At 57.6% G+C, this 27,211-nt stretch overlaps 3 protein-coding genes across 6 annotated transcripts; 1 reads left to right on the forward strand and 2 right to left on the reverse strand.

The window, feature by feature from the left end:
• The first annotated feature begins 77 nt into the window (after positions 1–77).
• Positions 78–4,416, forward strand: GAPDH (glyceraldehyde-3-phosphate dehydrogenase). The gene is made up of 12 exons (XM_070371805.1): positions 78–196; positions 476–516; positions 2,302–2,401; positions 2,488–2,594; positions 2,713–2,803; positions 2,909–3,024; positions 3,117–3,198; positions 3,378–3,529; positions 3,616–3,694; positions 3,793–3,876; positions 3,962–4,059; positions 4,155–4,416. The coding sequence occupies exons 2-12, from the start codon at positions 494–496 to the stop codon at positions 4,222–4,224; spliced, it is 1,002 nt and encodes a 333-aa protein (XP_070227906.1). The 5' UTR covers positions 78–196; positions 476–493; the 3' UTR covers positions 4,225–4,416.
• A 768-nt stretch (positions 4,417–5,184) lies between these two features.
• Positions 5,185–17,389, reverse strand: IFFO1 (intermediate filament family orphan 1). Of its 4 annotated transcripts, XM_070371804.1 has the most exons (10): positions 16,541–17,387; positions 12,878–12,938; positions 12,689–12,784; positions 11,679–11,819; positions 11,450–11,458; positions 10,306–10,484; positions 10,082–10,202; positions 9,701–9,796; positions 6,713–6,843; positions 5,185–6,261 (listed from the first exon to the last, which is right to left on the reverse strand). In XM_070371804.1, the coding sequence occupies exons 1-10, from the start codon at positions 17,311–17,313 to the stop codon at positions 6,153–6,155; spliced, it is 1,716 nt and encodes a 571-aa protein (XP_070227905.1). In that variant the 5' UTR covers positions 17,314–17,387; the 3' UTR covers positions 5,185–6,152. The 4 variants fall into 4 exon arrangements, with proteins under 4 accessions (XP_070227905.1, XP_070227904.1, XP_070227903.1 ...); XM_070371803.1 differs by lacking the exon at positions 11,450–11,458 and having other exon boundaries at positions 5,185–6,257; positions 10,306–10,460; positions 16,541–17,389; XM_070371802.1 differs by lacking the exon at positions 11,450–11,458 and having other exon boundaries at positions 9,701–9,793; positions 10,306–10,460.
• A 451-nt stretch (positions 17,390–17,840) lies between these two features.
• Positions 17,841–26,689, reverse strand: NOP2 (NOP2 nucleolar protein). Its single transcript, XM_070371800.1, has 16 exons — positions 26,585–26,689; positions 26,212–26,355; positions 24,758–24,803; positions 24,493–24,581; positions 24,072–24,304; positions 23,095–23,150; positions 22,808–22,971; positions 22,497–22,693; positions 22,261–22,350; positions 21,369–21,456; positions 21,151–21,291; positions 20,527–20,666; positions 20,312–20,401; positions 20,056–20,178; positions 19,723–19,951; positions 17,841–18,608 (listed from the first exon to the last, which is right to left on the reverse strand). Exons 2-16 carry the CDS (start codon positions 26,315–26,317, stop codon positions 17,938–17,940), a joined length of 2,463 nt encoding a protein of 820 aa, XP_070227901.1. The 5' UTR covers positions 26,318–26,355; positions 26,585–26,689; the 3' UTR covers positions 17,841–17,937.
• Positions 26,690–27,211: the final 522 nt, after the last annotated feature.

Here is a 27,211-nt window from a genome sequence, read left to right on the forward strand (position 1 = left end):
GCCGACTACTCGCGAGTTTACGGGCGCACGTAGCTCAGGCCTCCGCACCCCGGGGGCTGGGACTGGGCGAGGCGGGCCCGCGTCACCACGCCCCTCCCCGCCTCCCCCCTCCCTTATAAATTCGGGCTGCAGCCTCCTCCTGCGCTCTCTGCTCCTGCCCGTTCGACAGATAGCCGTAACTTCTGTGCTGTGCCAGGTAAATGCCTGGCCGAGAGGAGCCACAAAGGGCTGGGGATAGGCCCACCCAAAAGGGACGAGGGGGACGCGCGCCGGGTGTGCGGCTGCGGGGGCTGGGGTCGACAGATCGCGCCCAGCTCCCCGCATTGCAGGGGCGGGAGGAAGGACGTGCGGAAGCGCAGGTCGGGGATGGAGGCTTGGGGGGAGGGGTGGGGAGGGGCTGGTGGGGAGAGGTGGTCAGCGCGGGATTCCATCCTCTTAGCCCCGCGCTCTAATGTTCACCTTCCTCTGCCCATAGCCGCATCCCTGAGACAAGATGGTGAAGGTCGGAGTGAACGGGTGAGTTACGGGCAGGGTGGAGTGGAGTGGAGTGGGGTGGGGCAGGGTAGTCTTGCGGTCCTCACCGCATTGCGCTAGCGGGTCTCTGCAAGCGCGAGGAGAACCTGAATAGGGTGGTCGTACCCACCGCCCCCCGCAAGGAGAACTCAAGGTCAGCGCTCAGACCTGGAGGAGGCCCTCGAAGGCCTCGTGTGCCCCCCACCTCCGGCTCTTGCGCCTCCTGTAACTGCGCCCCTGCGGAACCTTCCACCACCTTGCGGCAGATACACAGGAGGTTCCAATTTTTGCTTGGGCCGCATCCCCTAATCCCGCACCTGGGGCTCTTTTCTTTCCTTTCGCGCTCTGCGGGGTCACGTGCCTGGGAGGAGCCCGTCCCCCACCACCCCCCTAGCCCGTGCCCCCAGCAGGCGCGGCCCCGAGGGTGCAGGAGGCACAGCTGCGCACAGAACCAGCTGGGAGGGGTCATCTGCGGTAACCCAGCCGCCATGTTGCAACTTGCTAGGAAGGAAATGAATGAACTGCCCGTTAGGAATCCTTCCTTAGCCTTGCCGTCTTTTCGCCTTCCTTGCCCATGACTAACGCTTCTACCCCTGCCTCGTGGCATGGAGTCACGTTTAGCCCATAGGCTAGGTGAGGCCAGGCTTTCCCGTTCTTGCAGCTAGACCTCAACTCTGACCCTAGTAACCCCAGACCATCACTTAAACCGCCAGCCAAATTCCGCGGCCCCTCCTCCACTCCCAGGAATGAGAGGATGCTTTTCCTAGATGGTTCTCTGAGGAATTCAAAACGTGGGCTTATGGGAGTGGTCTTGTAGTTTGGGGGTGTTTCTCCTTTCCTTTTCCGGAGAGGTGTGGTGGCCCTGGCTGGGTGCCATGCTTGGGGGAGCTGAGTCATGGATGGGTACTTAGAAAATTTCCACCACAAAATGGCTCCCAGAGCTGCAGCCCCTGTGGTCTTGCCGGCTCTCCTCGAAGCTCCTTTCCCCCATCTTCGCCTGGAGCTGACCCCACCCTAAAGGCCAGGCTTTAAAGGTCACCAGGAGGATTAAGTGTCTGTGAGCCCCGGGAATCCTGCCCTTCTCCCCATCCCATCCTTCAGAAACCAGATCCCCGTTCCACCTAAGCTGGGGTTAAATATAGCTGCCTGACCTTTCTGCAGCTGGGGGCCTGGGCTTTTGCTCTCCGCCCCCCACCTTTCCCCCCCTACTCCCTAATACCTGTTGCTCCCAATCCTGGTTTTTGGAAAAGAGCTTGGAAGGACAGGTGCTGAGCAAGTCAGAAAGAACCCCAGGATGAGGGGATTGAGAAACCAGTTTTCCCTCTCTCCTCTTGTGGGGGAGAGGGTAGGTTTTCCCGTCCAGTTCATGCTGACCTTTGCTCTTGCCCTTTGAGCTTGGTGATGCTGAGTGGACTAGTGTTTGCAGTTCCGAGGGTGTAGCCCGAAGTTAGGCCAAACAGGAGCAAGCGTTTGCAGAGAGTAGGTGTGATGAATGCCATGTGCCTGCCACGTGCCCAGCCTGTAGGTGGCAGTAGCTGCGCACCATCCCATCAACTCAACAGACTGCCAATTACTAGAGGGTGGGCAAGCCTTTGTGCCTGATTACCTATGAGCCTTTCACTCTGTGGGCTGACAGGGTTGCTTAAGAAAAATAAAGTGAGTTCTCGCGAGACTTCGTGGGGGTAACAGAGTGGCCTCTTTGAAAGAGGGTGAATGGGCCGGGGGCTGCTTCCATGCCTAGGAGGAATCCCCTCCCCCTCACCCCTTCTCGTCTCTTGTCCCCCTCAGATTCGGCCGCATCGGGCGCCTGGTCACCAGGGCTGCTTTTAATTCTGGCAAAGTGGACATCGTCGCCATCAATGACCCCTTCATTGACCTTCACTACATGGTGAGTGCTACCCCACAGCAGGTGGGGTCAGAGCCTGGCTGAGGTGTGGCCCCTTGACGCCCCGCTCCTTTGTGCCCCCCCCCCAGGTCTACATGTTCCAGTATGATTCCACCCACGGCAAGTTCAACGGCACAGTCAAGGCAGAGAACGGGAAGCTCGTCATCAATGGAAAGGCCATCACCATCTTCCAGGAGTAAGTGTGAGAGACGGAACAGGAAGAACTTGGCCTTGGAGGAGGCACTGGGACGGGGTGATCACCTGGGGTCTGTGGTACCCTGTGTCCCTGAGCTTTGTCCTGTCTTCCCTCATAGGCGAGATCCTGCCAACATCAAGTGGGGTGATGCTGGTGCTGAGTATGTGGTGGAGTCCACTGGGGTCTTCACTACCATGGAGAAGGCTGGGGTGAGCAGCGAGGGGCTGGAGAGGAGGGTGTAACAGGAGGATGGGGGGGAAAGCGGACTTAGGAATGTGAGAGCCCGAGTGCAATTAACTTGCTCCTTGCTGCAGGCTCACTTGAAGGGTGGCGCCAAGAGGGTCATCATCTCTGCACCTTCTGCCGATGCCCCCATGTTTGTGATGGGTGTGAACCACGAGAAGTATAACAACACCCTCAAGATTGTCAGGTGAGCGCAGCAGAGAGGAGGTGGGGAAGCGGGCTGATAGTGCCCCCTGGTGCCCAGTGGACGTGCCCCTGACTTGCCTCCCTCTTTTCCAGCAATGCCTCCTGCACCACCAACTGCTTGGCCCCCCTGGCCAAGGTCATCCATGACCACTTTGGCATCGTGGAGGGACTTATGGTAGGAGTGGTGGGAAACTTGAACACACTCAGTTCTCAGCTAGTATGGGACCCTTCTGCCTCCTGCAGAGCAGAGCCCTTCAGAGCGATCTGTGTCCCTTAATTCTTCCCCAGGGGAGGGGGAGGTGAAGGAGGGCATGGCCTGGTGAGCACCCAGTGGGTGGTCTCCTCCTCCCGCAGACCACCGTCCACGCCATCACTGCCACCCAGAAGACTGTGGATGGCCCCTCCGGGAAGCTGTGGCGTGACGGCCGAGGGGCTGCCCAGAATATCATCCCTGCTTCTACTGGCGCTGCCAAGGCCGTGGGCAAGGTCATCCCTGAGCTCAACGGGTAAGACCCTTGACTGTTTTCTGCCATGTGGACCCAGGGAGCTGGGAGGAGCAGTGCAGACTGACCCTGCTTCCTTGTGTCCACAGGAAGCTCACTGGCATGGCCTTCCGCGTCCCCACTCCCAACGTGTCTGTTGTGGATCTGACCTGCCGCCTGGAGAAACCTGTGAGTTTGGGTTGGAGCAGCTTCGATGGCCTGCGGGGCCAGTGCAGGGGAGTTGCAAGACTGGAACTCCTGTGACCATCTGTTTTTTACCTTGTCAGGCCAAGTATGATGAGATCAAGAAGGTGGTGAAGCAGGCGTCAGAGGGCCCTCTCAAGGGCATTCTAGGCTACACTGAGGACCAGGTACAGTCAGTGGGTCAGGGGACTGGTGTCTGCATGGCTCCCGGGAGCCAGGCGGGATTCCATATGAGGCCCTCTCCTCCCCCAGGTTGTCTCCTGCGACTTCAACAGCGACACTCACTCTTCTACCTTCGATGCTGGGGCTGGCATTGCCCTCAACGACCACTTTGTCAAGCTCATTTCCTGGTATGTGGGGGTGGGGGTGGGATGATGCTTCAGCATGTGGTCTGGTGCCCCCTGGTGGCTGGCTCGGTAAACAGCCCTTCACACTCTCCTTCCAGGTACGACAATGAATTCGGCTACAGCAACAGGGTGGTGGACCTCATGGTCCACATGGCCTCCAAGGAGTAAGGTCCCTGGACCCCCAGCCCCAGCAGGAGCACGAGAGGAAGACTTCCTCAGCTGCTGGGGAGTCCTGCCCCATCTCCGCCACACTGAGAATCTCCTGACTTCCACATGTTTCCATCTCTAAGGCCCTGAGGAAGGGGAGGGGCTTAGGGAGCCCTGCCTTGTGTACCATCAATAAAAGTACCCTATACCCAGCCTGCTGATGCGTTTCTTGCTGTGAGGGAGGCTGGGCTGAGGCCAAGTTGAACTAGTTGAGCACCCAAGCTGCCAGAAACCCTGCCCTGGTCTAGTGGTCACGCCTCATATCCTGGGTTCCTCCCTGAGCCCTTTGGGTGCTCTGGGCCCCAATGTGTGCCAGATTGCCATGGCTGAACCCAGGAACGGCCTGGTGGTGTGTATCCAGAAGCCATACTGTCTGCAGCCCTGCCCCCTGAGGGTGACACTGGCACAGGAAGTCAGGTTGGACAGAGTCCACCTGGCTTCCAGCCAGTTAGCTGACCTCTGCAACAGTGTGGAGCATGGCCAGCCTGGGAGAACTAGGTCCCAGTTCTGTCTCAGTGTCTGTGCCCTAGTGACCACCTGCAGTATGAGCAGGCAGGTGCCCAGCTCCTAGGATCTGCAGAAGGGGAGGGCTGGGATGGCTTTGCTTCCGGGTTGTCTGTCACCGGTGGAGGTGTGTAGTCTTACTGGGAAGCAGGACAGACTTGGTGCTGATAACCTGGGCTGAGGCACCATTATTTTCAAGTTCCAATCTCCGCATCTGCCTTGCACCTGCGTGTTGGAAAATGCTGGGAACTAGCACACACTGCTGCTTGCCTGGAGAATCCCAGGGATGGGGGAGCCTGGTGAGCTGCCATCTATGGGGTCGCACAGAGTCGGACACAACTGAAGCGACGCAGCAGCATACACTGCAGAGGACTGTGTAGCCACCACCAGAAAGTGCTGGAAACAGTGACACAGACGTTCAATAAATACTCGCCAGTTTCATTAGATTCCACTCAAACATCAGCTCCGCCCAGTCTGCCTCAGGCAGTGACGCGGAGGGACCCTCGGTGTCGTTGCCCCAGTTCTCCAAGCTTTTTTGAGTCTGGGACGTCTTCTCACTCAGCCTGTTGGGTCTCCGTGTGTGAGACACGGAGGACACCTGCAGCTGATGCTTGAAGAAACCGAGACCCTGAGCACACGTGTGCACGCACACATCCATGCCTGCCCACCCACTCCCACACAACGCAGTTTCAACTTTTCTGCCACCCGGTGGTGACGGAGACAAACAGGAGCTTCTGTCTCTCTCTCCACAACACTGCACCCAGTCAACCTAAAAGCTGCCTTGCCCAGACGCACTAAGGTCCTTATAACGTGTGGCACTTCCCACGAGGGAAGGGGCAGAGCCACGTCACTGCTGTCGACGGGCAGCCAGCCATGAGCACTCGAACAGGGAGGAAGGCGCACCCTGCCCAGACCCACTCAGTCCGCCTGTGATATGGAGGGCTTCCTTCTTTGCTGCACAAGCCACGGAAGGTCTGGCCTCCTCCCCTTCATACCGGTGCCTGGGCCAGTTAGCACCAGTATGGAATCAAGACGGCCAGCTGGCCCCAGGCCACAGGGAAGGAAGGAAGGACAATCACACTGCTTACTCGGTGGAGAGGGCGAGGGGCCACAAGCGCTCCTGCAGCATTACAGGTGGGAAAGCAGCAGACACCCGCGTGGAGGCAGGAGGGCCGGCTGTGCAGGGAGTGGCCCGGAAAGGGCAGCCAAGCCTTGCTCCAGACGCCCGGAGCCCTGGAGGGGCCGAGGACTGAGGGAGGAAGCCGGGGAGCAGCACCCAGTCCCCGGGGCCAGGCTGGTGCCGCAGGACATGGGCTTCCCTTCTGTGAGCCCCCAGCCCTCTGCTGCGGCGGGTCCCGGCAGGCAGGCCGAGCACGAGGAGGTCCCTATCTCATGGCGCCGTCGGAGGAGACATCGCGATCGGAGTCCTCAGCCTCGCTTGGCGGCGGTGGCGGCGGGTCGCTAAGCGGGACCGCAGTGAAAGCAGGAGACTTTCTAGAAAAAAACACTGGTTGTAACCTTGGGGCAGGGCAGGCAGGAGTCCCGTCAGGACTGGCACCCCTGCCCATCCCAGCCTGATGATGCCCAGGTGGGCAGGAGAGTAACGTCTCAGGCAGAGGAGGACCACAGGGCGAGGGAGTGGGGAGGGGAGGACACCACCTCCCCCGGTCCACCTTGAGGGGGGAGACAGTCCCCACCTCAACCTGGGGACCCCGAGACGCTCTGCAGCCCCAGTTTTGCGTCTATGGAGCAGTTTTGTGACTGTTGGGTTTTCAGCTGCCTTTCTAAGCAGGGGAACCAGCAGAGGCAGGGCATGGGGAGGTTTCAGCCAGGCAACCATGATGGACTCCTGTATCCTCCATCTGCTGAGAGGGTGGGTCTCAGGGCTCACCCTTGAGGGGCGCCAGGCACTGCCCCTCCCCACCTGCACCCGGGGGGCCCTCACCGGTCCCCGGACTGGGTGATGAGCCGGCGGCAGGTCTCCATCTGCACATCCAGGCCCCGCTTCATGCTGCACATCTCCATGTACTCGTGCAGGTGGCGGTTCATGTCGTTCTTGGCTGTGGCCAGCTCCAGCTGCGGGGGGCGGGCCATCAGGTCAGCAACCGCCCCTGCCCGCGCTCCCAGAAGGCTAACCCGCCAAGCCGTGAAGGAGGTGAAGGGCTCAGGTTCAAAACTAAACCAGCTCGAGGCAGAAGGCACTGGATACGCCATCGTTCCATGTTCCCTGGGGAAACTCGCCCACAAAGGCTTTTGCTAAGGAGTCTGATGCAGGAGACCAGAGTTCTCTGAAGAGACTCACAGCAAGAGCAGTGAGGAGGGGGCGGAGGCCCTAGAGAGGCAGAATGTTCCTGAGGCACTCGGCCTCCTCCTGGGGTTCCCCACAGGGGCCTATTCTGCCCATACAGCACTGTCCCCCACAGACAGGCCCCGCTCCAGGCTGGGGCCTACCCACCCCTGCGTGCACCCTCAAGTTGAGCCATTACTCAACTTCGAGAAGCGTCTACAAGACTGTCGGCACAAGGGCCAGCTGGGCCCTGTGGAAAGGGGCTCTGCTCTCACCACCGATTTCCTCTCATTACTTCGTTCACATGTAAGCTCTTTTCAGAGACGGGTGGAAGGACTGCCTGCCTCGCTGAATGTCTGACTGGCTACAAGCTGCGGCCTGAGTCAAGGACTGTTACGTGTGAAAAGACGGGGCTCAGAGTCAAGGAAACACAGTCTCCTTCCCAGAGCCTGACTCTGCCCACAGGCTCCGTGGTGGAACTGAGAGGCAGGCACGGAGACCACGAACAATCTGGGACACAGACACTCTTGCTGCCTCCCTTTGTTCTGGGGACAAAGAATAGGGGCCGGAAGCGGGTGGGGGCAAAACAAAACTGCCCAGGGTGATGTGCTTGACTGCCCGAGAGCAAAGACAAAGGGCAAGAAACCACCCGTGAATGATCCGAACTGGGCCACAAGGATGGGAACTCAGACAGAAAAGCAAACCGTCACAGGACCGGACAAAGAGACAGTTAGGAAAGTGACATGGGGCGAGATGGTGGCCTGGGTGGGTCAGAAGCCCCAGTGAGCACAACTTGGACCGCGGCCCTGGTTCCAGAGCTGGGGTCTCAGGCGCGCCCCCGGCAGCAGCACATCCAGGGGCAGGAGGAGCTGACCATTCATTCAGTCCAGGAAAGAAGCAGGGTGCTGCCAGCGCTTGTCCAGACTGGCTCCCTCCTTCACCCCAACCCAGGCCCCTCGGGAGAGCTGGTGTTAGAGGGGAGTGCTGGGGGCTGTGCTTGGGAGCCCAGCACTCAGTGGGGTAGCAGGAAGAAATGAACCCAACATGTCCCAGCAGAACACGAGGCTACAATGGCCATCAGCCTCTACGTTTATAGAGGGCTGCGGGAAGGAGACGACCCCAAAGGCCACACTGAAAAGCCGGCGAGTGCGGTGGGGCAGGGTGGAGGGGTGAGGCTGGGAGCAGATCGAGAGCGGAGACCTGGGCCTGGGTCTCTCTCGTCATCCAGTAATGGAAATGGTCCCTGCCTCCATCCCAGGGTCCCTGCAGGCCCAAGGTCACTGAGATAAAGGACCTCCGGAGCCCCGGGTGGACAGCCAGCAGCAACAGCCTCCCGACCCCTCAGGACCTCCTAGGTGCAGTGAGGAGGGGGAGAGCAAGATGCGTGTTGACAGAGGAGTGGGGGCCCCCTCCCAGCTCTTCAGCTGGTGGCACATATCCAGCTGTACCTTTTTTTTTTCCTTTTTCTTGGCTGTGCAGCACATGCGATCTTAGTTCCCTGACCAGGGATCCAACCCATGCCCCCTGCAGAGGAAGCATGGAGTCTTAACCACATGACCACCGGAAAGGTCCCCCCAGCTGTGTCTTTAAAACTGAGTGTCAGTCTGCCTGGGAGTAAACAATGGGAGCAGGTTTTGCTTAAAGAAACAGGGCAGCTGCTGTGTGCTGGAAGAATGAGGATACAGGAAGATAATTCCTCAGGAGCCACCGCCTCGGTGAGGGCAGTGGGTGGGCCTGGAGAGAGGCAGAGCGTTCTAGAAGCCCCCAGCCTCAACTACAGAGTGCATGAAAAGGACCCCTCAGGCTCTGGCCTCGGGGTCACCGGAATCACGTGGCATCTTGGCCGCAGCACCCTCATCCCAGGTGTCACAAATTCTTCCTGTCAGCCCCTCCAGCCTAGAGTTTACATTAAAGCACCGGCTCCACTCGCCAGCTCGGTGAAGTTCCTCCAGGTGAGGGAATGAGCATGGAGACTCCTCCATGGCTCGAAGGCTGAGCTGAGGCTGCGGTGAAGGTCAAGTTCAGCGGCGTGGACCCCGATGCAGCGCTGACTGTAGTAACAACCGTGATCACAGTGGCTGCGATGGTGCTGACTGCCAGGCAGATGCCCCACACTCCACCTGCACTGGAGTTCGCCTGACCTTCAATCGCCCCTGAAGGCGGTACTGCTAAGACCCCACTTTACCAACCAAGAAGTGCGCTCGGGACTTCCCTGCTGTCCAGTGGTGAAGAGTCTGCCTTGCAACGCAGGGGACTCGGGTATGATCCCTGGTCAGGGAACTCAGCTCCCACGTGCTGCAGAGCAACTAAGCCCACACACCACAACTAGAGCATCCGTAGGTCGCAATCAAAGATCCCACGTGCTGCAACTAAGGCCTGACACAGCTGAAGAAAAAAATATTAAAAAAAAAAAGCAGGCTCAGAGAGAAGAGGCCTGATAAAAGTCAGAGCGGCAGTAAGTCACAGAGCTGAGACTGGAACCTACATCTGTCTGCCTCGCTCCCCTCCCCAGCCTGAGGTCTTCAGGACCCAGTGGGGAGATCGCCCTTCTCCTGCCAGGAGGAAACGGAGAGGCCCTGGTGTCCTGCAGTACCATTCAGGACCCCCCGAGAACCGGGGCCCCTCGGCTTCAGCTCTCAGCCTTACCTCGATCTGGTCAATGGTTTCCTGATATTCTTTCTCCCGGGTTTTGAAGAGGGACTCAGTGTCTTTAATCACCTTCTCCAAACTGTCTTCTGGCTGCTGGAGTGGAAAGGGAAGGTGGGGGAAGCAGAGGGGAGGGATGGATGGGACACGGTGAGCCACAGGGCAAGGCCAGGGAGGGAGAGAGAGAGACAGAGAATGAGGTTAAAGGAAGCTGGAGAGACCGAGGACGAAGACTGGGGACAAGGACTGAGGACGAGGAGGAAGCAGGTGACGGATGGCGGCCACAGAGGGAAGACAGAGCTCGGAGGGGCCGGCGGGTGGAAAGATGGGCCTGGCGCCCAGGGAGGAGGAGCCGGGGCCCAAGGCCGGGAGGTTGGTTACCTCTCCCGGGGCCTCTGCGGCGGCCAAGGCATAGCCCGAGAAATCCTCCCAGAGCAGCAGGGTCTCCTCCGTCTCCTCCCAAGTCAGGCTGTCACAGTCGTCCTCAAAATCATACTCCCTCCTAGAGACAGGGAGCCTGGGCGTCAGGGCAGCCAGTGGGGCGGGTGCTGTGGGGCTGTGGGGCTCCGGCCTCGGGCAGGTGCGGGGCGGCCGGGCAGACTCACAGCTGGTTCAGCATGCGCTGCATCTCCTCGTTGATGCTGAGGGCCGTGCTCTCCTCCTCATCCCCGTCGGGGCGGCGCGGCCCATCACTCTCCGCTAGGGAGGTGTCCTCCTCCACGGCCTTGCGCTCCCGCTTCCGCCCCCCCATGGACGGGACCTTAATGGGAGACAAGTGCAGAGACTACAGAGACGAGGCCGGGTGCGTGAGGAGAAGGGCAGGGGGGGCGCCGGCCGGGAGGGAGGGAAGCGGGGACCAGCGGGGAGGGCGGGCGGACAGAGAGAAGACACAGTTACAAGACGGAACAGAAACACCAGCATCACCGAGACAGGCAGACAGACGCGGGTGGGGCCGGGGCTGCAGACTAGGAGGAGACAGACGAGAGACAGAGAAAACAGAGCAGTAAGATCGGGGGAAATGGCTGGCCGGGACCAGAGTGAGATGTGCGGAATGGCCCAGAGGAGTTCTTTTCTAAAAAAAGTCTTCTAGTGAAATGACTGAACTGAGAGGGAAGTTTCAGGCCGCAAGGAGGAAGGGGGTATGAAGTTGATAAAGCAGAACCTGAGTCACATCCAGATCTGGAAGCCAGAGGGGGAAGGGAGGGAGAGAGATGGAGCCAGAGAATGAGAGAAGTGGGGGAGAAATGGGGAGCGAGATGTAGCCAGAGATTGAGAAAGGGGGAGAGAGGGAGGAGAGAGGGGAGGAGGAGGAGGGGAAGGGAGGGGAAGGGGAGGGGAAGGGGGAGAGGGAGGGAGGTGGGGAGAGAGAGAGAGCCAGAGAGTGAGAGAAGTGGGGGAGGGGGAGGGAGGGGGGAGGGGAGAAGGAGGAGAAGTGGAGAGAGGGGGAGGGGGAGAGGAGGGGGAGAGATAAGAGCCAGAGAATGAGAGAAGGGGGGGGAGGGGGGGAGAAAGATGGAGCCAGAGAATGAGAGAAAGGGGAATAGAGGGAGGGGAGAGGGAGGGGAGGGGGGAGAGAAATGGAGCCAGAGAATGAGGGTGGGGGGAGGGGGGGAGGGGAGAAGGGAGAGAGGAGGGGGAGAGAAGGAGAGAGAAGTAGGGAGAGCAGGAGGATGGAGGGGCGCTGCACTGAGAGCCCAGCGGGTCAGGAGGCCCAGGGAGCTGAGAAGCTTGTGTGAGAGCAAAACTAACCAGCTTCTTCTGTGGAGGAAGCAAGAGAAGATGAAAGGCAGAGAGGAGAGGAGGCAGACAGGAGAGAGGGGAGGGGGAGACGGCGTTAGAGACAGCTCCGGACCCCTCCAGAGGCCGTCCCTCGCCCCCCAGCCTCGACCCCAGGGCCCGGCTCTGGCCTCCCCTGTGGGGCTCGGGCACCAGTGAGGTGGGGCCGCCGGGGCCGGGGCGAGGCGCCGGCAACCCTCACCTGGAACATCTTGATCATGTCCTCGCAGTTGCGCTGCTGAGCCAAGTCGCAGAGCTTGGCAGTGATGTCAATGCGGCGGCAGATGTCCATGTCCACCTTCATGGCCTTCTCCTGGATCTTCGTGTCCAGCTCGGTCAGGTTCTGTGTGGGGAGCGCAGGGAGCGGTGAGGGGGTCCCACCGCATCATGAGCGATATCCCCTCATCATCCCAGTCACATGGCTCCTGCTGGCAGAAGGCACCCCTTGACCTGGTTATCTCCCAGTGGTCTGCCCAGGATGACTGGCTCCTTGGCCACATGGCGCCCCTAGAGGATATGGGCCAGCGCCTGGTGCATATGCAGGGGGCTCCTCCTGGAACTCAGACTCCCAGAGAGAGAAAGAGAGAGACTAGTCCTCGGTGGCTCAAACGATGAAGAATCCGCCTGCAATAAGTGAGACCTGGGCTTGATCCCTGGGTTGGGAAGATCCCCTGGAGAAGGCAATGGCTACCCACTCCAGTATTCTTGCCTGGAGAATCCCCATGGACAGAGGAGCCTGGCAGGCTACAGTCCATGGGGTCATTAAGAGTCAGACACAACCGAGTGACTAAGCACACAGCCAGAGCTCTGAGCGTTGGAGAAAAAATCATAAGGACAATGTTAGCTGACCCTCAGCTGCTGCTGTCCTGCCTCTACAAACATCGTGACCTTGGAACCATCCTGCAAAGCACTTGCTTTCAATCCTATCCCATTCCACAGACCCAGAGACAAGGCAGAGCAGGTCAGGATGTCACCCAGGGCCACACTGCGAGCAAACAGGCCCGAGTCGCCATGGAGGCCAAGAGGACTTTCATTCCTCTTGAGTTAGGGGGCAGGCAAGGGGGAGAAAAGGGAAGCACATCAACTGGGACGCCGGGTGGTGAACGGGCGAAACTAGAAAGGCCTGCTCCCAGGCCTCAGGCAGCCTCGGGGCTGAGCCCAGGCTGGTGCGGGGCTGGCACGAGAGGCAAGCGATGACCAGGCCACACTCACATTGCTCATGAGCCCCTTGAAGACCACCAGCTCTGCCTTCAGCTGTTCCACCTTCATGGCCAGCTCCTCCTGGCAGGCATCAGCCTCCTGGGCTTCCTACGGTCAGGAGAAACCAACGGAGGTGAGCGGCAGGCGGGCAGTAAGCAGCAGGCAAAGGATGGTGAGGAGGGCGGGCGGGGCGGCCCTCACCTCCTGGAGCTCATTCACGCGCTCCTGCAGCTGTAACCGCACCGTGTACTCCTCTTCCCACCTGCGGACAGTGAAGGGTGAGCACCTGGGTGCGGGGGCCGTCTTCCCTCCGCCCTCACCCCCCACCTATTTGGCTCAGGCAGGGCCCTGGGTCGGCTTCCCCAACAGGAGGAATGTGTGGCTCCAGGCTGCTGGCCAGCGCCCACCGCCCAGCTCACAGCTGCCTTCCCAGAACCTCTGGCCCTGCACCCAACTGTGGCTGCGCTGTGCCCTCACAGGGCCCGTCCCGCTCAGGCCCCGGCCCGACCGGCTGTCCTGCCAGCCTTGACCCCTCCTCCTGCCCACACTACCCAGCCCGGTCTCCCACCTTCAGTCCACAGATCCAGGCTCCTGCTCTCCTGCCTGCACCAGAACAGAGCTGCCCTGCCTCCCGTGGGACCATTAACCCTGCAAAAGCAGCTGCAGGACACACAGGGCATCAATGGCATTGGTCAAGAGCCTGGTAGGAGGTGCTCGAAGTCCACCCCCACGAGCTCTGGAAACTGCCCACCCGGAGGCCCTCGGTGGGCTGCATAGAGGTGCCCGGGCACAAGCTGGGATCACTAGGCGTCCACACCCAGGGGGAGAGGGAAACTGGAGCATAGAAAAGTCCCCTGTTAAGAGTGGGAGATGAGAACCACAGGTGGCACCTCCGGAGCTGCAGAAGGCAGAGCCTAAGACCAGGAGTAGGCTAACAAACACTCCTGGCCGAGGCGGGGGCCTTGCCCAGGGCCGGGAGCAAGCCAGCATGTCCCCCTCCACATCACGGAGGCAGAAGGGCAGTGGCAGGGCAGCACCCGGACTTAGTGTTGATGTTGGCTGGACCAGCAGACTCCTCAGACCCCACTGACATAATAGCCCAGCACTTCTTCCCCATCCTGGAAAGACTTCTTCCAGACTGAGAAAGGAAGGGGAACTGCACCGGGAGAGAAGCTTTAACGCCCAGAAAGGTGGTTAGAAAGCGGCCTAACATACACAGAGAACACACACTCAGGCCTGGGGTCTGGTCCTCTCCTCCCCGCCTCCATCTCTCTTCCCGGGGCTCCTCCTCCGGGCCCATCTCTCCTTGCTCTCCTGTTCCTCACTCACATCCGCACTGCAGTATTCCTAATAATAACTCCTCAACATCACCGCGGCTGCCCCTCCTGGGTGGCTGGGTGGGGAGGAGGCAGGCAGCCTGGTTCCACCCGCCAGCTCAGAGCAGGCCCGCTCCCGCCTTCCTGGCTCCGGGCCCAGCCTTCCCTGGCGGCCCCCAGTCCTCCTCCCCCTGCATTCTGGCATTCCCATTCAGGTTATGTGTTTTCTTAGATAAGACCTGCAGCTTTTCTGGGCCTTGGTTTCTCCATCTACAACACGAGGGCATGGGATGTGATACCCTGAGGACCCTGGGGTCCTTGTGTCCCTAGAGGAAGCAAGCAAGACTGACCAGGGGACAGTAACCCTGGAGAACACGCACCAGGAAGGGTGGGACTGTGAACTCAACTGTTTCAGGGAGAAACTCAAGGAAGTTAGGTAAGGATGAAGATTAATAAAATCTTACAGGGTTTAAAAAAAAAATCTGAAAATAAACCATCTGGAACCTCACTAGAATTCTGTTCGTACTCCAGCCAGATTTTCCCGTGAGTGGGTTTATTTTGACCTCTGTTCAAAGCTGGGCTCACTTATAAGGTTCTCTAAGCATGGGTAGAATCTGAGCAATGTCGTATTCGACATTGAGTGAACACCTTTCTTCCAAATATACATAGCATCCTCGAGTTTTCGCTGTAGTTGGCCCAGGGAGATGTTGGAAAAACTGAGACCAAAAGAGACACACCCAAGGTCACTCTTGGCAGGGGAGCTGAACATAGAACTAGGAGGCCTCAGCTCTTTTCCAGTTCAGTGCTCAGACTATGCCCATGTCTTCCAGACTACAGACCGGAGTCTGAGCCGCTGGAAAGAGACAGAACGAGGGCAAGGGGATCTGGGGTGGAAGAATGAGTGACTGCCGGTGTCACGTACCAGCCAAGCCTGGCCGTGGGGCCCTCTGCACAGCAGTGTGCTGCAGAGCCATGAGCTCATCAGTCCCGGAGGAATAACTCTTTGCTGCCCTGGACAGCTGGACCAAGGACGGATACTCTGCCAGTGAAAAAAACAAAACGCCCCAACAACAGCAGTTGTTCCTGTGGTTATGGATGTATTCCAGAACTGTCCATGTTCCACTGCTGACTGTGTCAATTAACTCCTGCAGGGGCAGGGGGTGGGGCAGGAGCAGAATGGTTCTGGGTGGATCTAAACGATGGTTTGGGGATAGCTGAGAGTCCCAAGGACACTTAAATCACAAACTGCCACTAAAGAAGCCAGCCAGCATGAGGGCAGAACTCAACCTCAGAAAGTCTGCTGGTCTGTGGTCTGCTAGACTCTGGCCGGTTACAGATCCCTGAAGGTCGCCGCCAGACCCAGCAGTCCTTCCCCAAAACATTCAGCCAGTCCCCACCAGACACAAATCTCTGCTTTACCAGGCTGGAAGGGTAATTCCCAGGGTTGTCCACAAGGGGTCAGAGTAGATCATTAAGAGGTTAAACCTGAAGGCAGAGCCTCCCCCTGAGCCTTCATCTCCTTGGTCTTCAGTCATGGTACCTTGGGCACAAAGTCTACAAAGTGCTGGCTGTACTCAAGCTTCTGTCCTCACAGGCTGGTTATTAGGGGATCCCCTGGATGCAGCCAGCGCTCCTGCATCGCATCCCCTCCTCGGGCCCCTTGGGCTACCCTGCAGGATTTCCTGCGGAGAGCCAGTGCTTCATTTTCAGGGCGACAGGGCTTGCCCCAGCTGCGCTGTGTGAGGCAGTCCATCACTGGTGTGTCCACGTTTCCAGCCTCCTCCTACTCAGGTCCTTGCTACCCTCTTCACACCTCCTTCTGCACTTTCAGATCCCCCCCAGCTTTCACTCACCCTGGGTCAACTACAGGCCTTTCACCTTTCCCTAGGGAATTCCCTCTTCCCCACACCCTCTTTTTTGATCAACTTCCAAAAATGCCCTGAGGGCCCCAGAGCCTCTCGGCAGCGGTGGAACTAGAGCTGGCAGGGGCTGCTACCATGGACACTGTTTTGGAAACCCTGGGCAGTGTCAGGATCACCTCCTCCAAGGTTCAACCCAACCAGCACCCCCCTCCCCCACCCCCAGCTTCTCATGGCATTTAGACTCCCAAATTAAAGGTACACCTTTTGCTTCTAACTTTTGCTCAGTATTCGGAGCTTATATCACAAAATCGCTCTGAGGGCTGAGGCTGGCAGGGGGATATAAGTGGTAGCCCAGATGCGACTTCTCAGAACAACGTCCCTTTCACACATCATAAAACCCCACAGTTAACACAGCCGTGCAAACGCTGCAGCCTATATGAAAAGCAAGGTTTCCCGGCAGGATTCTGCTCCTAGACTCCTCCTTCCTGTCACGAGCCTGACTTCTGCATTCTCTGTGGATTCCAGTCTCATCTGCGGACTTCCTAGCTCCTCCTTAAACAGCAGGAACTTTACTCATACTTACTCCTCCCTTATTCTGGGGCCCCAGCGGCTCTGTGCTTCTGGACAGGTGGCCGCGGCTGAGTGTGGCCTGAGCTGAGCCCCGTCCCCACCTTCCCGGTCCCTACCTCCGCTTGTACTCATCCCGCTCGCGCTTCACTTTGGCCAGCACGTTGTAGAGCGCGCGGATCTCGGGCGTGATGGTGTCGATCTGGACGCCTACCCCGTCGGGGTGCACCCACGACAGGCCAGGCCCTTGCACCAGAGTGGGCTCCAGTCCCGGCCCGAGCCGGCGGGCGTGAGAGAAGGACCAGATGGTGCCGGGCATGAAGCGGGCCGACGAGGAGTAGGCGGTGGAGGCGGAGGTGGAGAGCGCTGGCTGGCAGGCCGCGGACGGCGCGAGAGGGCCGGCCGGTGAGCGCGCGGGCGAGCCCAGGACCCGCGCCGACTGGGAGCAGACGGCGGCCGGCCGGGAGCCCAGGGGCAGCCCCAGGGGTCGGACGGGGCTGACGAAGCCGGTCTGCACGGCCTGGTCGCGGCGAGGCAGGCCCCGCCGGCCCTGCTTACCCTCCTCCAGCGCCTGCTGCAGCTGCTTCTCCAGCAGTCGGTTGCGGCGCTCCAGCTCGTGCACCTTGGCCAGGAAGCAGCGGAAGCGGAGGTTGAGGGTCTTGAGCACGTTGATGTTGGAGCCCAGGTCGTTGCGGAGCGCCATGGCGGCGGGGGGCGCCGGGCCCGGCCCCGGCGGCGAGTAGGGAGCAGGGCCGGCCGGGGCGAGCGGCGCCGGGGGCACGTCCCCGCCGCCGGCCAAGTGGTCGCCTCCTAAGGGGTCCCCCAGCGGTCCGGCCAGGCCCTGCTGCTCCTGCTGGAGGAGGAAGAGGTTGGGGCCGAATAACGGATTCATGGCTGCGCTTTCTGCTGGGAGACAGAAACCCGTGCGGGAGCAGGGATGTTGGGCGAGGGAGGAGAGCCAATGAGACGCCAGGGGGACGCGGAACAGCCAATCAGACGGCTCGGCGGGAGGGGTAGAGGTCATAGGGGCGGGGGAGGGCAGGGGGTAAGCCAATGAAAGGCTCGTTCGAAGGCTGGCACCTGGACAGACCTTTCCGGGTCTGAGGCTTAGCCGTGAGCCCAGCGGACCCCGGCCGGTGCCCGGAATCCAGACAGCGGCTGAGTGACTGAAACCCAGGTCCTCCAGTACTGCGTGGTTCTGGTGGCACCAAATCCATCTACATCCCTATTGCCCTCCTCCCTCCCAAGTCCAAACACCCAGCTCTGACTCCATGAACCACCTTCCCTGGGTTCCCGGGAACTGACCTGATTTCTCAGTGCATTGCACTGTCCCCTCTTCTGAGGATCCCTGTCTCAGCCTCCCTCCTCTGCTCTTTAAGCAGCAAAGCCAGTACCCACCCCCAAAAAACACACAGTGGCCAGAGATTGTAAAACATGTATTAAATTTCACATCCATGGTTGGGAAGCCATCCTCACAGAGGAAAGAGTTCCAACCCTGTAACAATGGCAGTCTAGTTCAACCATCCACTGAAGTCAGCGCAGGCTGGCGGCCGCCTCTGGACTGAGATTTTCTCCTCTTTGCTGGCGGGGGCTGGCTGGAACTGCGGGAGGACATGGTGGGAGTCTTAGGTCCCTTGGGGGTACCATTCTGTTTCTGGAAGGCAGCTTTCTTGAAAGGTTGCTCTGCCACCTGCTGCTTAACCTTCTCAGCCCCTGTGGTGTTTCCAAAGGGCTGGTCACGGTCCTCAGGCTTGGGTGTGGCCTGGGTCTTGGAAAGGGATGGTGCTGCGGGCAAGTCTGTGTCCATGGCCTTGGGAGGAGCATGCTGCTTCCGGAAGGCAGCTTTCCTGGAGGACTGCAGTTTGGGTGAATGTTGCTTTAGCTTCCCAGCCTCCTTTGGTTCCCTGACCACTGCTGCTGTTTCAGGCGGCTGACTACTGTCCTGGAGCTTGGAGGACGCCTGGGCCTTTGTGACAGCAGACACAGTAGACAATTCTGTGTCCGTCCCTTTGGAGATGCCATTCTGCTTCTGGAAGGAAGACTTCTTGGGATGCTGCTGTTTCTGCAGCCGTTGCTTTGCCTGACCAGCCTTCTTGGTAGATGGGCTGCCACTCTCAGACATGGGGATCACCTGCCCATTCATGTTGGGCAAGTCTGGGTTTGTGGGGGTGGATGTCACAGAATTTCCTGCGGTTAAAATTAAACAGTTTGAGAAATAAGGCCTCATCACTGGGTCATGATCATCAGTGGAGCAGGAAAAGCAGAGATATTAAAGTAAGGAGACTTCCTGGGTGCTACCTCCTGGCCAAGTGTCCCACACAAGAGGGGCAGCACCTAAGAGCAGATCACCCAGATTCAGATTACTTAGTTTCACCTAGCCTCTACTCAAGTCGTATTCGAATCTTTAATAAAGAGAAGATACCATTACCCATCCATGGGCCAGAAGGTTTGCAGAGGAAGCTGTGCCCCTTGGGGGCCAGCAGGAGGTGAATCCTGAACAAACTTGAAGCACTGGGCTTCTCCTTTAATCAGAAAAGACATTTTCTTCCATGCAGCTTTTGATGAGATACAGAAAAATAAAAAGGCACACAGAGTAACTAAAAACAAGCTAGTCTTCATGAATGAAGACTGACATATTGAATATGTATCTTTAAAGTTACAGCAAAAAAAAAAATATATATATAGGGTACTTTGCTACTTCTTGAAGAAATGTGTTAACATTCAAGTGTGACTCATGTTAAGAGGCACTGTTTATAGAGAAAAGTCACCAAGTTGGTGTGCAAAGACATCCGCCTCTCCCTCGTCCAACTAAGCCTAGGGTGACATCCCAGGAGGCAGAGCCCTCAGGTTTGTTTCAGAAAACCCCACCCTGGCCTTTATGGCCCAGCCCAAACTCCCCAAGACAGCCAAGAAAACCAGCTGCAATTATTGAGATTGCAGAGAACTGACAGTTCTGAGGAGTCCTGCACCAGCCCAGTGCTGATGAGGCTGAGATCTGTTACCAGGAAGGCTGCCCTGGGCCAAGAAACCACACCCCCGCTGGAGAGCATTCACTGCTGACAACTGCAGCCACCTGGCACAACTGAGGAAAGGGCTCGATCCACGCGAACCCTTTAACATACCCAACTGGGGTTCAGGCCTGGGACCAATTCTAGCTGGAATGAAAAGGATCGCTCACCCCAGCATTCAAGGCTAAGCTAGGGGGGCAAGGACCCGCCCTTCCCTGCAGCCACACTCCAAGGCCTCTGGAGGGGGAGAGAGCAAAGGTGGAGACGAAGAGAGCAAAAAACAAATCGCTTACCCGTTTGGGACTGGGGGATAGAATTGGAGAATTTCTTGAACTTGGCAATAAAGAAGCCATCCATGTTGTGGGTGTGAGGGTAGAAGCGGCGGGTGGAGCGCAGCGTGGGGTGGAAGCGCCTTTCCCGGAAGCGGGTGAAGCCCTCCTGGCCGAAGTCCAGGCCGGTGGGCACCAGGCGCACGTTTCTCTTTTTCAGGGCATAGTCCACCACCCACTCGTTCTCCTCCACCTGACGTGTGGGGGAGACGGAAGGAAAGCAGAGCTGGAGTTGAAGGGGTGCTGAGGGCATGGCAGCCCCAGGCTAGCTCCCTCCCGCACCCCAACAGGCCTCACCATGATGGAGCAGGTGCAGTAGACAAGGTAGCCCCCTGTCTTGGAGGTGGCGTTGACAGAGTCGATAGCACTCAGGAGCAGCTCCTTTTGCAGGTGGGCACAGCGTAGGATGTCCTTCTCGTCCTGCCCCAAGACAAAGAGATCCAGGCACTGGAATCCCAACAGGATGCTTTGGGAGGAGAGCGCTGCTGCCCGGGGCGCGCCCTCCCCCAGCTACCCCCCCAAGGCTTCTCAGCTGGTCCCCCACCCTCTGCACCTTGTTCGTCTTCACGGCAGGGTCCTTGGAGATGACCCCGGTGCCACTGCAGGGAGCGTCCAGCAGGACTCGGTCAAAGCCGCCCACCACCTGGGGAAAGGGGAGGTGAAGAGGGTATTTTGGGCAATGGAACCATACCATGAGCTTCCCAGGGGCAAGTCTCAACATCCTGAGGTCAGAAGTGGGGGAGGAGAGACACCCAGTGGGAGCCCCACCTTGGGGAACTGGCGCCCGTCGTAGTGGCTGATGATGGCATTGGTGACCCCCAGCCGGTGCAGGTTGCCCACCACGCTCTTGAGCCGCTCGGCATTGGCGTCGTTGGCGAGGATCACCCCTGTGTTCTTCATGAGCTGGGCTGAAGGGAGAAGGGCATGGGGCTCAGCTGCAGCTTTTCTGCCTCCACACCTGCTGGGCTTCCCCTCCCCCTGCTGGCAAAGCCTCAGCCCTTCCCCAGAAAGCCATGTTCCCCGCTGTCCACCCAGTCTGTGCTGGGCCCTGTGATGAGCAAACCTGCCAGGGTGGTTTTTCCATTGTTACTCAGCAGCCTCAGTTATTCTTCCAAGCTTAATTAAATGGTTACAACTAACTGTATGTAACGGTTACTTGTGCACACACATGTAACTCTCAAGATCCAAGCAAGACATAAAGGCCAACCCGTGCACCATCACCTCACCATTCTACAGAGGACCAGGGCCTTGCCCAAGGTCACATGGGCAGGAAAAGGCAACCGTGGGGCTAGAGCTGGGCCGCCTGGGGCTGTTTCTTGAGTGCCCTCGAGTCACTGACCCCACCCCTGCTTCCTAAGGATGGGTCCTCGCCCTGCAGGCCCCTCCTCTTACCTATGTAGCTGGTCTTTCCTCCAGGGGCACAGCACATGTCCAGGATCCGCTCGTGTTCCTGGGGTGCCAAGGCCATGACAGGCAACATGCTGGAGGCCCCCTGCAGCATATAGTGCCCGGCCAGGTACTCAGGCGTGGCCCCTGTGGAGGACAGCCTGCAGGTGACGCGCTGGGACGAGGGCAGGGGTGGAAGGGCTCTGGGGCGGGGGCGCACTCACCAATGGGCACCGAAGAGTCATACACCACAAGTCCTGTCTTGGACCACTTGCCCAGGGGGTCCAGATTAACTCCACGATTGATGAGTGCCTAGAGGTTAAGACGGATGAAGGTTTTAGAACCTTGAAGTCAACTCTGAGAGAGGCTGGAGACGTGAAGACGTGGCCATGTCAGAAGCCTGTGGCACCACAGCCCTAAAGCTCAGTCAGGATGCAGTCGGCACAGATGGGAGAAACACTTGTTTCTCCCATCTCTCCCCGTGTCTCCCCTTCCTGGGCCTCAGGGGAGGTCTGAACTCCATTCCCATGGAGCAGACTGCCAGCTGCTCGAGGTCTGAACTCCATTCCCGTGGAGCAGACTGCCAGCTCCTGCTCGAAAATTTCATCTCCTGGAAGCAGAACCGAATTTTCCAAGAGCCTCAGCCCCCTTGCCATCAGTTGAACATTACTGGTGAAAGAGCTTTAAAGACAGCTGTCGGATTACCTAGCACCAGAAGACACGCCGCACATAGGGCCACACCACTACCTTGAGACCCCAGGTTATCAACCTGGAACCCTTGGAAATGATGAGCTTCCAATACTGCTTGGGCCTGTGTGTCCTGTCTTTTCCTGCAGGCAGGAATCACGGTCTCACCAGCTTCCCCATGACTGATGAGACAGACAACTCCACCCATCTCTCTGTGAGGCAGCACTTCCATCACCGCCCAGTCACAGGGAGCAGAGGCTGAGGGGACGAACTTCCCACTCCACAGGGGTCCTCGGCCCTGAGCCGGCAGGTTGACCCAGCTTGGCACCAGGCCTGTCAAAGTTCGCCCCCTGGATTGTGGCTGTAAATGCTAAGGGTGGTATGCAGGAGTCTCTGGGTGCACAGAAGTCACTGCCTCCCACCCCTCACCTGAGCAAGGTCCCGGCGCCGGGTCTTCAAGGTGTTGGTTCTGAGGGTGATGGGCCGAGGCACCTCGTTGGCTTCCAGGAACTCCACCAGCTGGGACAGAGGATGGCGGGAGGAGGGGGTCAGGCTGGCCAAGGGGCTCCACCAGGAGAGCAGAGGGCCAGGAGGCCAGCTACCTCCTTACACGGGGGAACAGGAAGGAAACGCAGGAACAGCATCAGAGACGAATGAGTGGGTACCTCGGACAGAGGGAAGAGGTCCATGAGCTTGCCCAGCAGGAAGTCGCCGTACGAGTAGTAAGTGGCCAGGTCCTTTCGAAGCCGCTGCAGGTATTCCGAGCGAGACCGACCCTCCTCCCGCTGAGTCCCGAAGTCACGCAGCACACCCACTATATCCTGGATGCGTTTGTGAACACGCTGCAAGTCTGGAGCCTGGGTATGTGGGCCCATTAAGGAACTGTTTCCCGGTGTGATTGTAATGGGGAGGGGGGATGGCAGGCCTGGAAACCCCTTCTCACAAACACATCCCCCCACACCCTGCTCTGGAAGGATATCCTGCTCCACCTCCCCAGCAGGGGGCAGCAGAAAAGGCTCCTCCTCATCCACATTGATCTGCAGGCCCCCTTCAGACTCCTCATCCTCTCTGGGGCCTGACTCTGCAGACACCTGCTCCTCTTCCTCCTCTTCATCAGTCTCTGCCTCGCTCCACTGGTCCCTGCACACAGGTCCAGGAGCAGGGTGGCTCACAGATCAAAGCCAACACCTCCTCGTTCCTTGAGCTTTCCTCCTCCCCAGCTGCTGCCCACACTCCACATGAAGAAGAGTTTCCACAACTCACCCAGCAACCGCTTCCTGGGCCTTCTGCTTTCGAGCAGCCCTTTCAATGGGCAACAACTGAAAAGAGAGACAAGTCGCTGGAGGTACAAAGCCGGCCCATCCAGCAGCCCATAGAACACTTCCCACCTGTTTCTTTCCTAAATACAAACCTAACTCTTGCTCCCACAAAGAAATACAGATCCTACAAAACTGACTGTATGCTTGGCACAATATTTACCATTGTTGAAATTAAAACGAGGGATTCAAAGCGTTTATTATATTGGTCTTCCCACACCATATGTACACGGGGTGGGGACAAAAACTGCCGAGGGTGCCCGTTTCGCTGTATTTCCCTCCACACTTACTCTACGTCATTTTTCACAGTTAAAAATCACGATGCATTTTCAAGTTTGCCTCTTGCCTTTCTCATTCACAGTTAGAACACAAGCATTTTCACAGACATATTGGCCAAATGTTGATTTCACATATGAATGAACTTTAATTCACTTAAGTAAATTGGACATTTTGGAAGCTTCCAGAGTTTTGGCATTATGGTCCACATGGACGGTGCCTGGAAACTTCAAAATGGTAGCTCTGTAGAGAGGAGGGGGGTTGTGGGTAAGGGGTACAAGTGGACACTTTACTGGATTTTGCTTGAACTTTTCTAATGACACAAATATATGAGCTGTATAATACGTAATAACTTCTTATACTTTAACAAGTAAACCTTTGTCTACATTCTGGATCACGATCCTAAGGTAGAATTGCTGTATCAAAAGGAAAATCTCATGTTTCAAAGTACTCTATCCCTATGGCTCTTCTAAACTTGCACATGTGCTGAGAGGAGGTAATCGGTGCTCTGAAACAGTGATGGCACACCAAAGTCCCTTTTCTCTACTCAGGCTTACCCTCATCACTGAGAGACAGTCAAAGTGATCTGGAAAGACTCTAATAAAAGGCAAGGATCACTTCTGGGAGATCCAGAGGGATGGAGCTCACCTCTTCACCGTCATCCTCATCTTCATCCTCTGAGTTGGAGCCAGCTCCATAGTCATCTATCATACCGGCATCACTGTCCTCGGAGCCCCAGAGGTCCTCCTGGTTCACCACACCGTCCCCTTCAGAGTCTTCCTCCTCCTCTGCACTGCTATGGGTTGGTGCTGGGCGCTTCTTGCCTCGAGCAATGTTAAATAAGGACAAGGCTTCCTTCTTACCAGGTGTCTGGACAGCTCCTGCAGAGACCCCAAAGGGTTTGCAGAATCCTAGACCGGTGGCAGCCACACACTGATGGAACCTGCCCTCTCTACCCCCGAGAATATCCTCTGGCTGTTTCTTTCATGTCAGAAATGCTCAGCAAGTCCCTACTTCCCTAGGACCCAGAGGACTCCTAACGTAGCACCCAGCTCTTATTTTCACTGACCTTTTGGTAGCTTTCCAGGCAACGGTTTGGCCCCAGGGGACTTATTCGTCTCAGGGGCTTCAGCAGAGCCCAACCTTCTCTTGGCTGCCCTAAAAACACATAAGAAGTGGAAAACGGTACACACCTCCAGGCTCTGCCACCTCCCAGAGTAGGGAAATGTGACAGTCCCCAACAGCCCTCCCATCAGCTTGATCACACGGGATCACATGCTGAAAGACGAGCAGGACCGATTTAATCCATGTAATGTAGGTCTGGACACACTCACCTCTTTCGAGCACGACTTGACAGCCTTTTAGAATTTTCATCACCACCTGTTTAAAAAACAAACAATCAAAATAGGAGATTACAGGAGAAACAACTAGGATCTAGTTAAAGGGAGTAAACAGTAACCCACTCCACTGTGCTCTGGGGGTTCCCTGGTGGCTCAGACCATAAAGAATCCGTCGGCAATGCAGGAGACTCAGGTTCAATCCCTGAGTTGGGATGGGGAAGGGAATGGCAACCCACTCCAGTATTCTTCCCTGAAGAATCCCATGGACAGAGGTGCCTTGCAGGCTACAGTCCATAGCGTGACGAAGGGTGACAGAGCACACACACCATTATGCTCTCCCAGGAGCCGGCTAACAGATGCCAAGGAGACGATCTCCATCTGGTTGTTCACCAACCAAATCCAAACTGGGCCTCCCTCCAGACTGATTTCAATGGTATCATCACCATTCTGGTAACACAGATTCTTCTGCTCTTTCTTTTACTCTCAACTAATCAGTTACCAGGGCTTCCCTGGTGGCTCAGTGGCAAAGAATCCACCTGCCAATGCAACAGACACAAGTTCAATCCCTGGCTCGGTCCCCTAGCAAAGGATATGGCAACCCACTCCAGTATTCTTCCCTGGGAAATCCCATGGACAAAGGAGCCTGGCGGGCTACAGTCGATGCAGTCCAAAAGAGTCAGACACGACTGAGGCGACTAAACAACAATACAGTCAGTTACCAACCACAGATTCCACAACTGCTGCTGTTCATATATTCTCTAAATAACTTAACATTTAAATCCCAGCTCTTTGATAATTATCAATTATGGACAATTGATAACTGTCTGCAAGTTAAACTCTCAGATCCACTTTCTAAGCAGCACCTCTCTCACAGGACACTGTGGTGATATGAGCTCCAAGAGTTCAGCACAGTGTGGAGCACTTGCCAACACCTCAATTAATCACATCTTTTATACAAGGATGGACATGAACTACCTGCCCCTTCTCTCCTCCCACTCTGTCTTCCATGCAGTAGACAACCAAGTATTATGCAGGAACCAGATTTGTGGTTATCATCTCCATCCCCTCCACAACGCAGTTCACAGTGACTGGACTGCCCCCTTCCCAACCTCCACTTGCTACAGTGCCACCCATTTTTTCCAAAACCCAACTTCTTTACAGAATCTTTTTAAGCTCTTTTAAGTCTATGGCTTGCCCCTTCCTGGCAACTCCCTCAACGCTGAATCACACCTGTCCTTGCATAGCTTCTTTTGTCCCTGCTGCATCTTCCCTAAGTTCTAAACGCTAATAAGAGTATTTCATTCATACTAGTCTTCTGGTAAATCATTACAAAGTTCTGTTTGAACAGAAAATGAACACATAGACCAAAAAAGCGAAGGAGTTAAGCTATAAAGGAAGAATAACGCAAAAGCGGGAGTATCAGGAGGGGAAGCACGCCTGACCCTTACCTGCAGGCAAGAACTTGGCGAGTTCGGTCTCTGCACCTTTCTGTTTCCGGGCCTTTCGGCCCGGCCCGCGCTTCTCCTTCTTCGTAGGGTCCAATTTGCGCCCCATGGTCCTGGGGAACACAAAAACGGGAGATGGTAAACGTGCTGAAAGAGAAAGGCAGATCGCAGACGATCAGGAAAGGGCACTGACTCCATCAGAACCTCGACTCAGCAGCCCCCTAGCCCCTCGAGGCCTAGCCAAACCTCCACTCCACGCTGAGCCCCAGGCCCTGGGTCCCACGCCCCAGGTGCCCCTCCACACGTCCCAATTCAAGTCAGCGTCTCACTCTCCCTCACCTGACTTAGTTCAGACCCGCCCGAAGCCTCGGCTCACCTGGAAGAGACAGGCACGGAGATCCACGTGCGGCTCGGCCAGGAGATCAAACGCCACACCACGGAAACGTCTCGCGCAGCCGCACTGCGCGCCCCAAGATCCCACCTCTTCCGGCCTTCTGGTCAGATGAGGAAGCCGGAACTTTTGCTCGCCGGGCCGGCGCGAAGCCGAGCAGGATTCCGGAGTGGACCGCCCCGCTCCGCTCTCCCCGCAGGCGGAGAAGGCGGTGCCCACGAGGCGTCTTCGACTTCCCCGCCCTCCACTCCCGGCGTGGGCCTTTGGCCTCGTAAAGTTCATTTGGAAATACTGCACCCGGAAGCCGCCCCTTCCCCTCGAACACCAGCGCCAGAGCTGCGCCCTCCGCTTGAGGTTGCCCCAAGATCGGCGGCCCCCACGCCTGTGACGCGGGAACCCTCTTCCTTGACCGCAGGACCCGCGCTGCCTCTCAGGTAAGGGTCCTCCCTGCCCAGGTTCCCGTCTTGGAGGTCGGGAAGAAGGCATCTCGTGTCCGCATTTCACCCACGCAAGTTAACAGAAAAACCGACTTCAGCCTTCCTGCAAGTAAACACCAAGGTGGCGCTCGGCTGTTAAAATAGTGTTCCAGCCTCGTTCCACCTTCACAACACT

This window comes from Bos mutus, chromosome 5, assembly GCF_027580195.1.
Source record: "Bos mutus isolate GX-2022 chromosome 5, NWIPB_WYAK_1.1, whole genome shotgun sequence".
In the NCBI taxonomy this organism is placed as follows: Eukaryota; Metazoa; Chordata; class Mammalia; order Artiodactyla; family Bovidae; genus Bos; species Bos mutus.

What these genes read in the sequence shown, in the direction of transcription:
- GAPDH (XM_070371805.1), top strand. Translation starts at nt 494, where the DNA reads ATGGTGAAGGTCGGAGTGAACGG. An exon ending in GCCATCACCATCTTCCAGGA is followed by an intron (nt 2,595 to 2,712) that starts GTAAGTGTGAGA and finishes CTTCCCTCATAG; the next exon opens with GCGAGATCCTGCCAACATCA. An exon ending in TAGGCTACACTGAGGACCAG is followed by an intron (nt 3,877 to 3,961) that starts GTACAGTCAGTG and finishes CTCCTCCCCCAG; the next exon opens with GTTGTCTCCTGCGACTTCAA.
- IFFO1 (XM_070371804.1), bottom strand. Translation starts at nt 17,313, where the DNA reads ATGAATCCGTTATTCGGCCCCAACCTCTTCCTCCTCCAGCAGGAGCAG. An exon ending in TCAAGGGGCTCATGAGCAAT is followed by an intron (nt 11,820 to 12,688) that starts GTGAGTGTGGCC and finishes CTCCCCACACAG; the next exon opens with AACCTGACCGAGCTGGACAC. An exon ending in CAGCGCATGCTGAACCAGCT is followed by an intron (nt 10,203 to 10,305) that starts GTGAGTCTGCCC and finishes CCCTGTCTCTAG; the next exon opens with GAGGGAGTATGATTTTGAGG.
- NOP2 (XM_070371800.1), bottom strand. Translation starts at nt 26,317, where the DNA reads ATGGGGCGCAAATTGGACCCTACGAAGAAGGAGAAGCGCGGGCCGGGC. An exon ending in TGGGGAGGTGGAGCAGGATA is followed by an intron (nt 22,694 to 22,807) that starts TCCTTCCAGAGC and finishes TGGGCCCACATA; the next exon opens with CCCAGGCTCCAGACTTGCAG. An exon ending in TGACTCTTCGGTGCCCATTG is followed by an intron (nt 21,292 to 21,368) that starts GTGAGTGCGCCC and finishes TGTCCTCCACAG; the next exon opens with GGGCCACGCCTGAGTACCTG.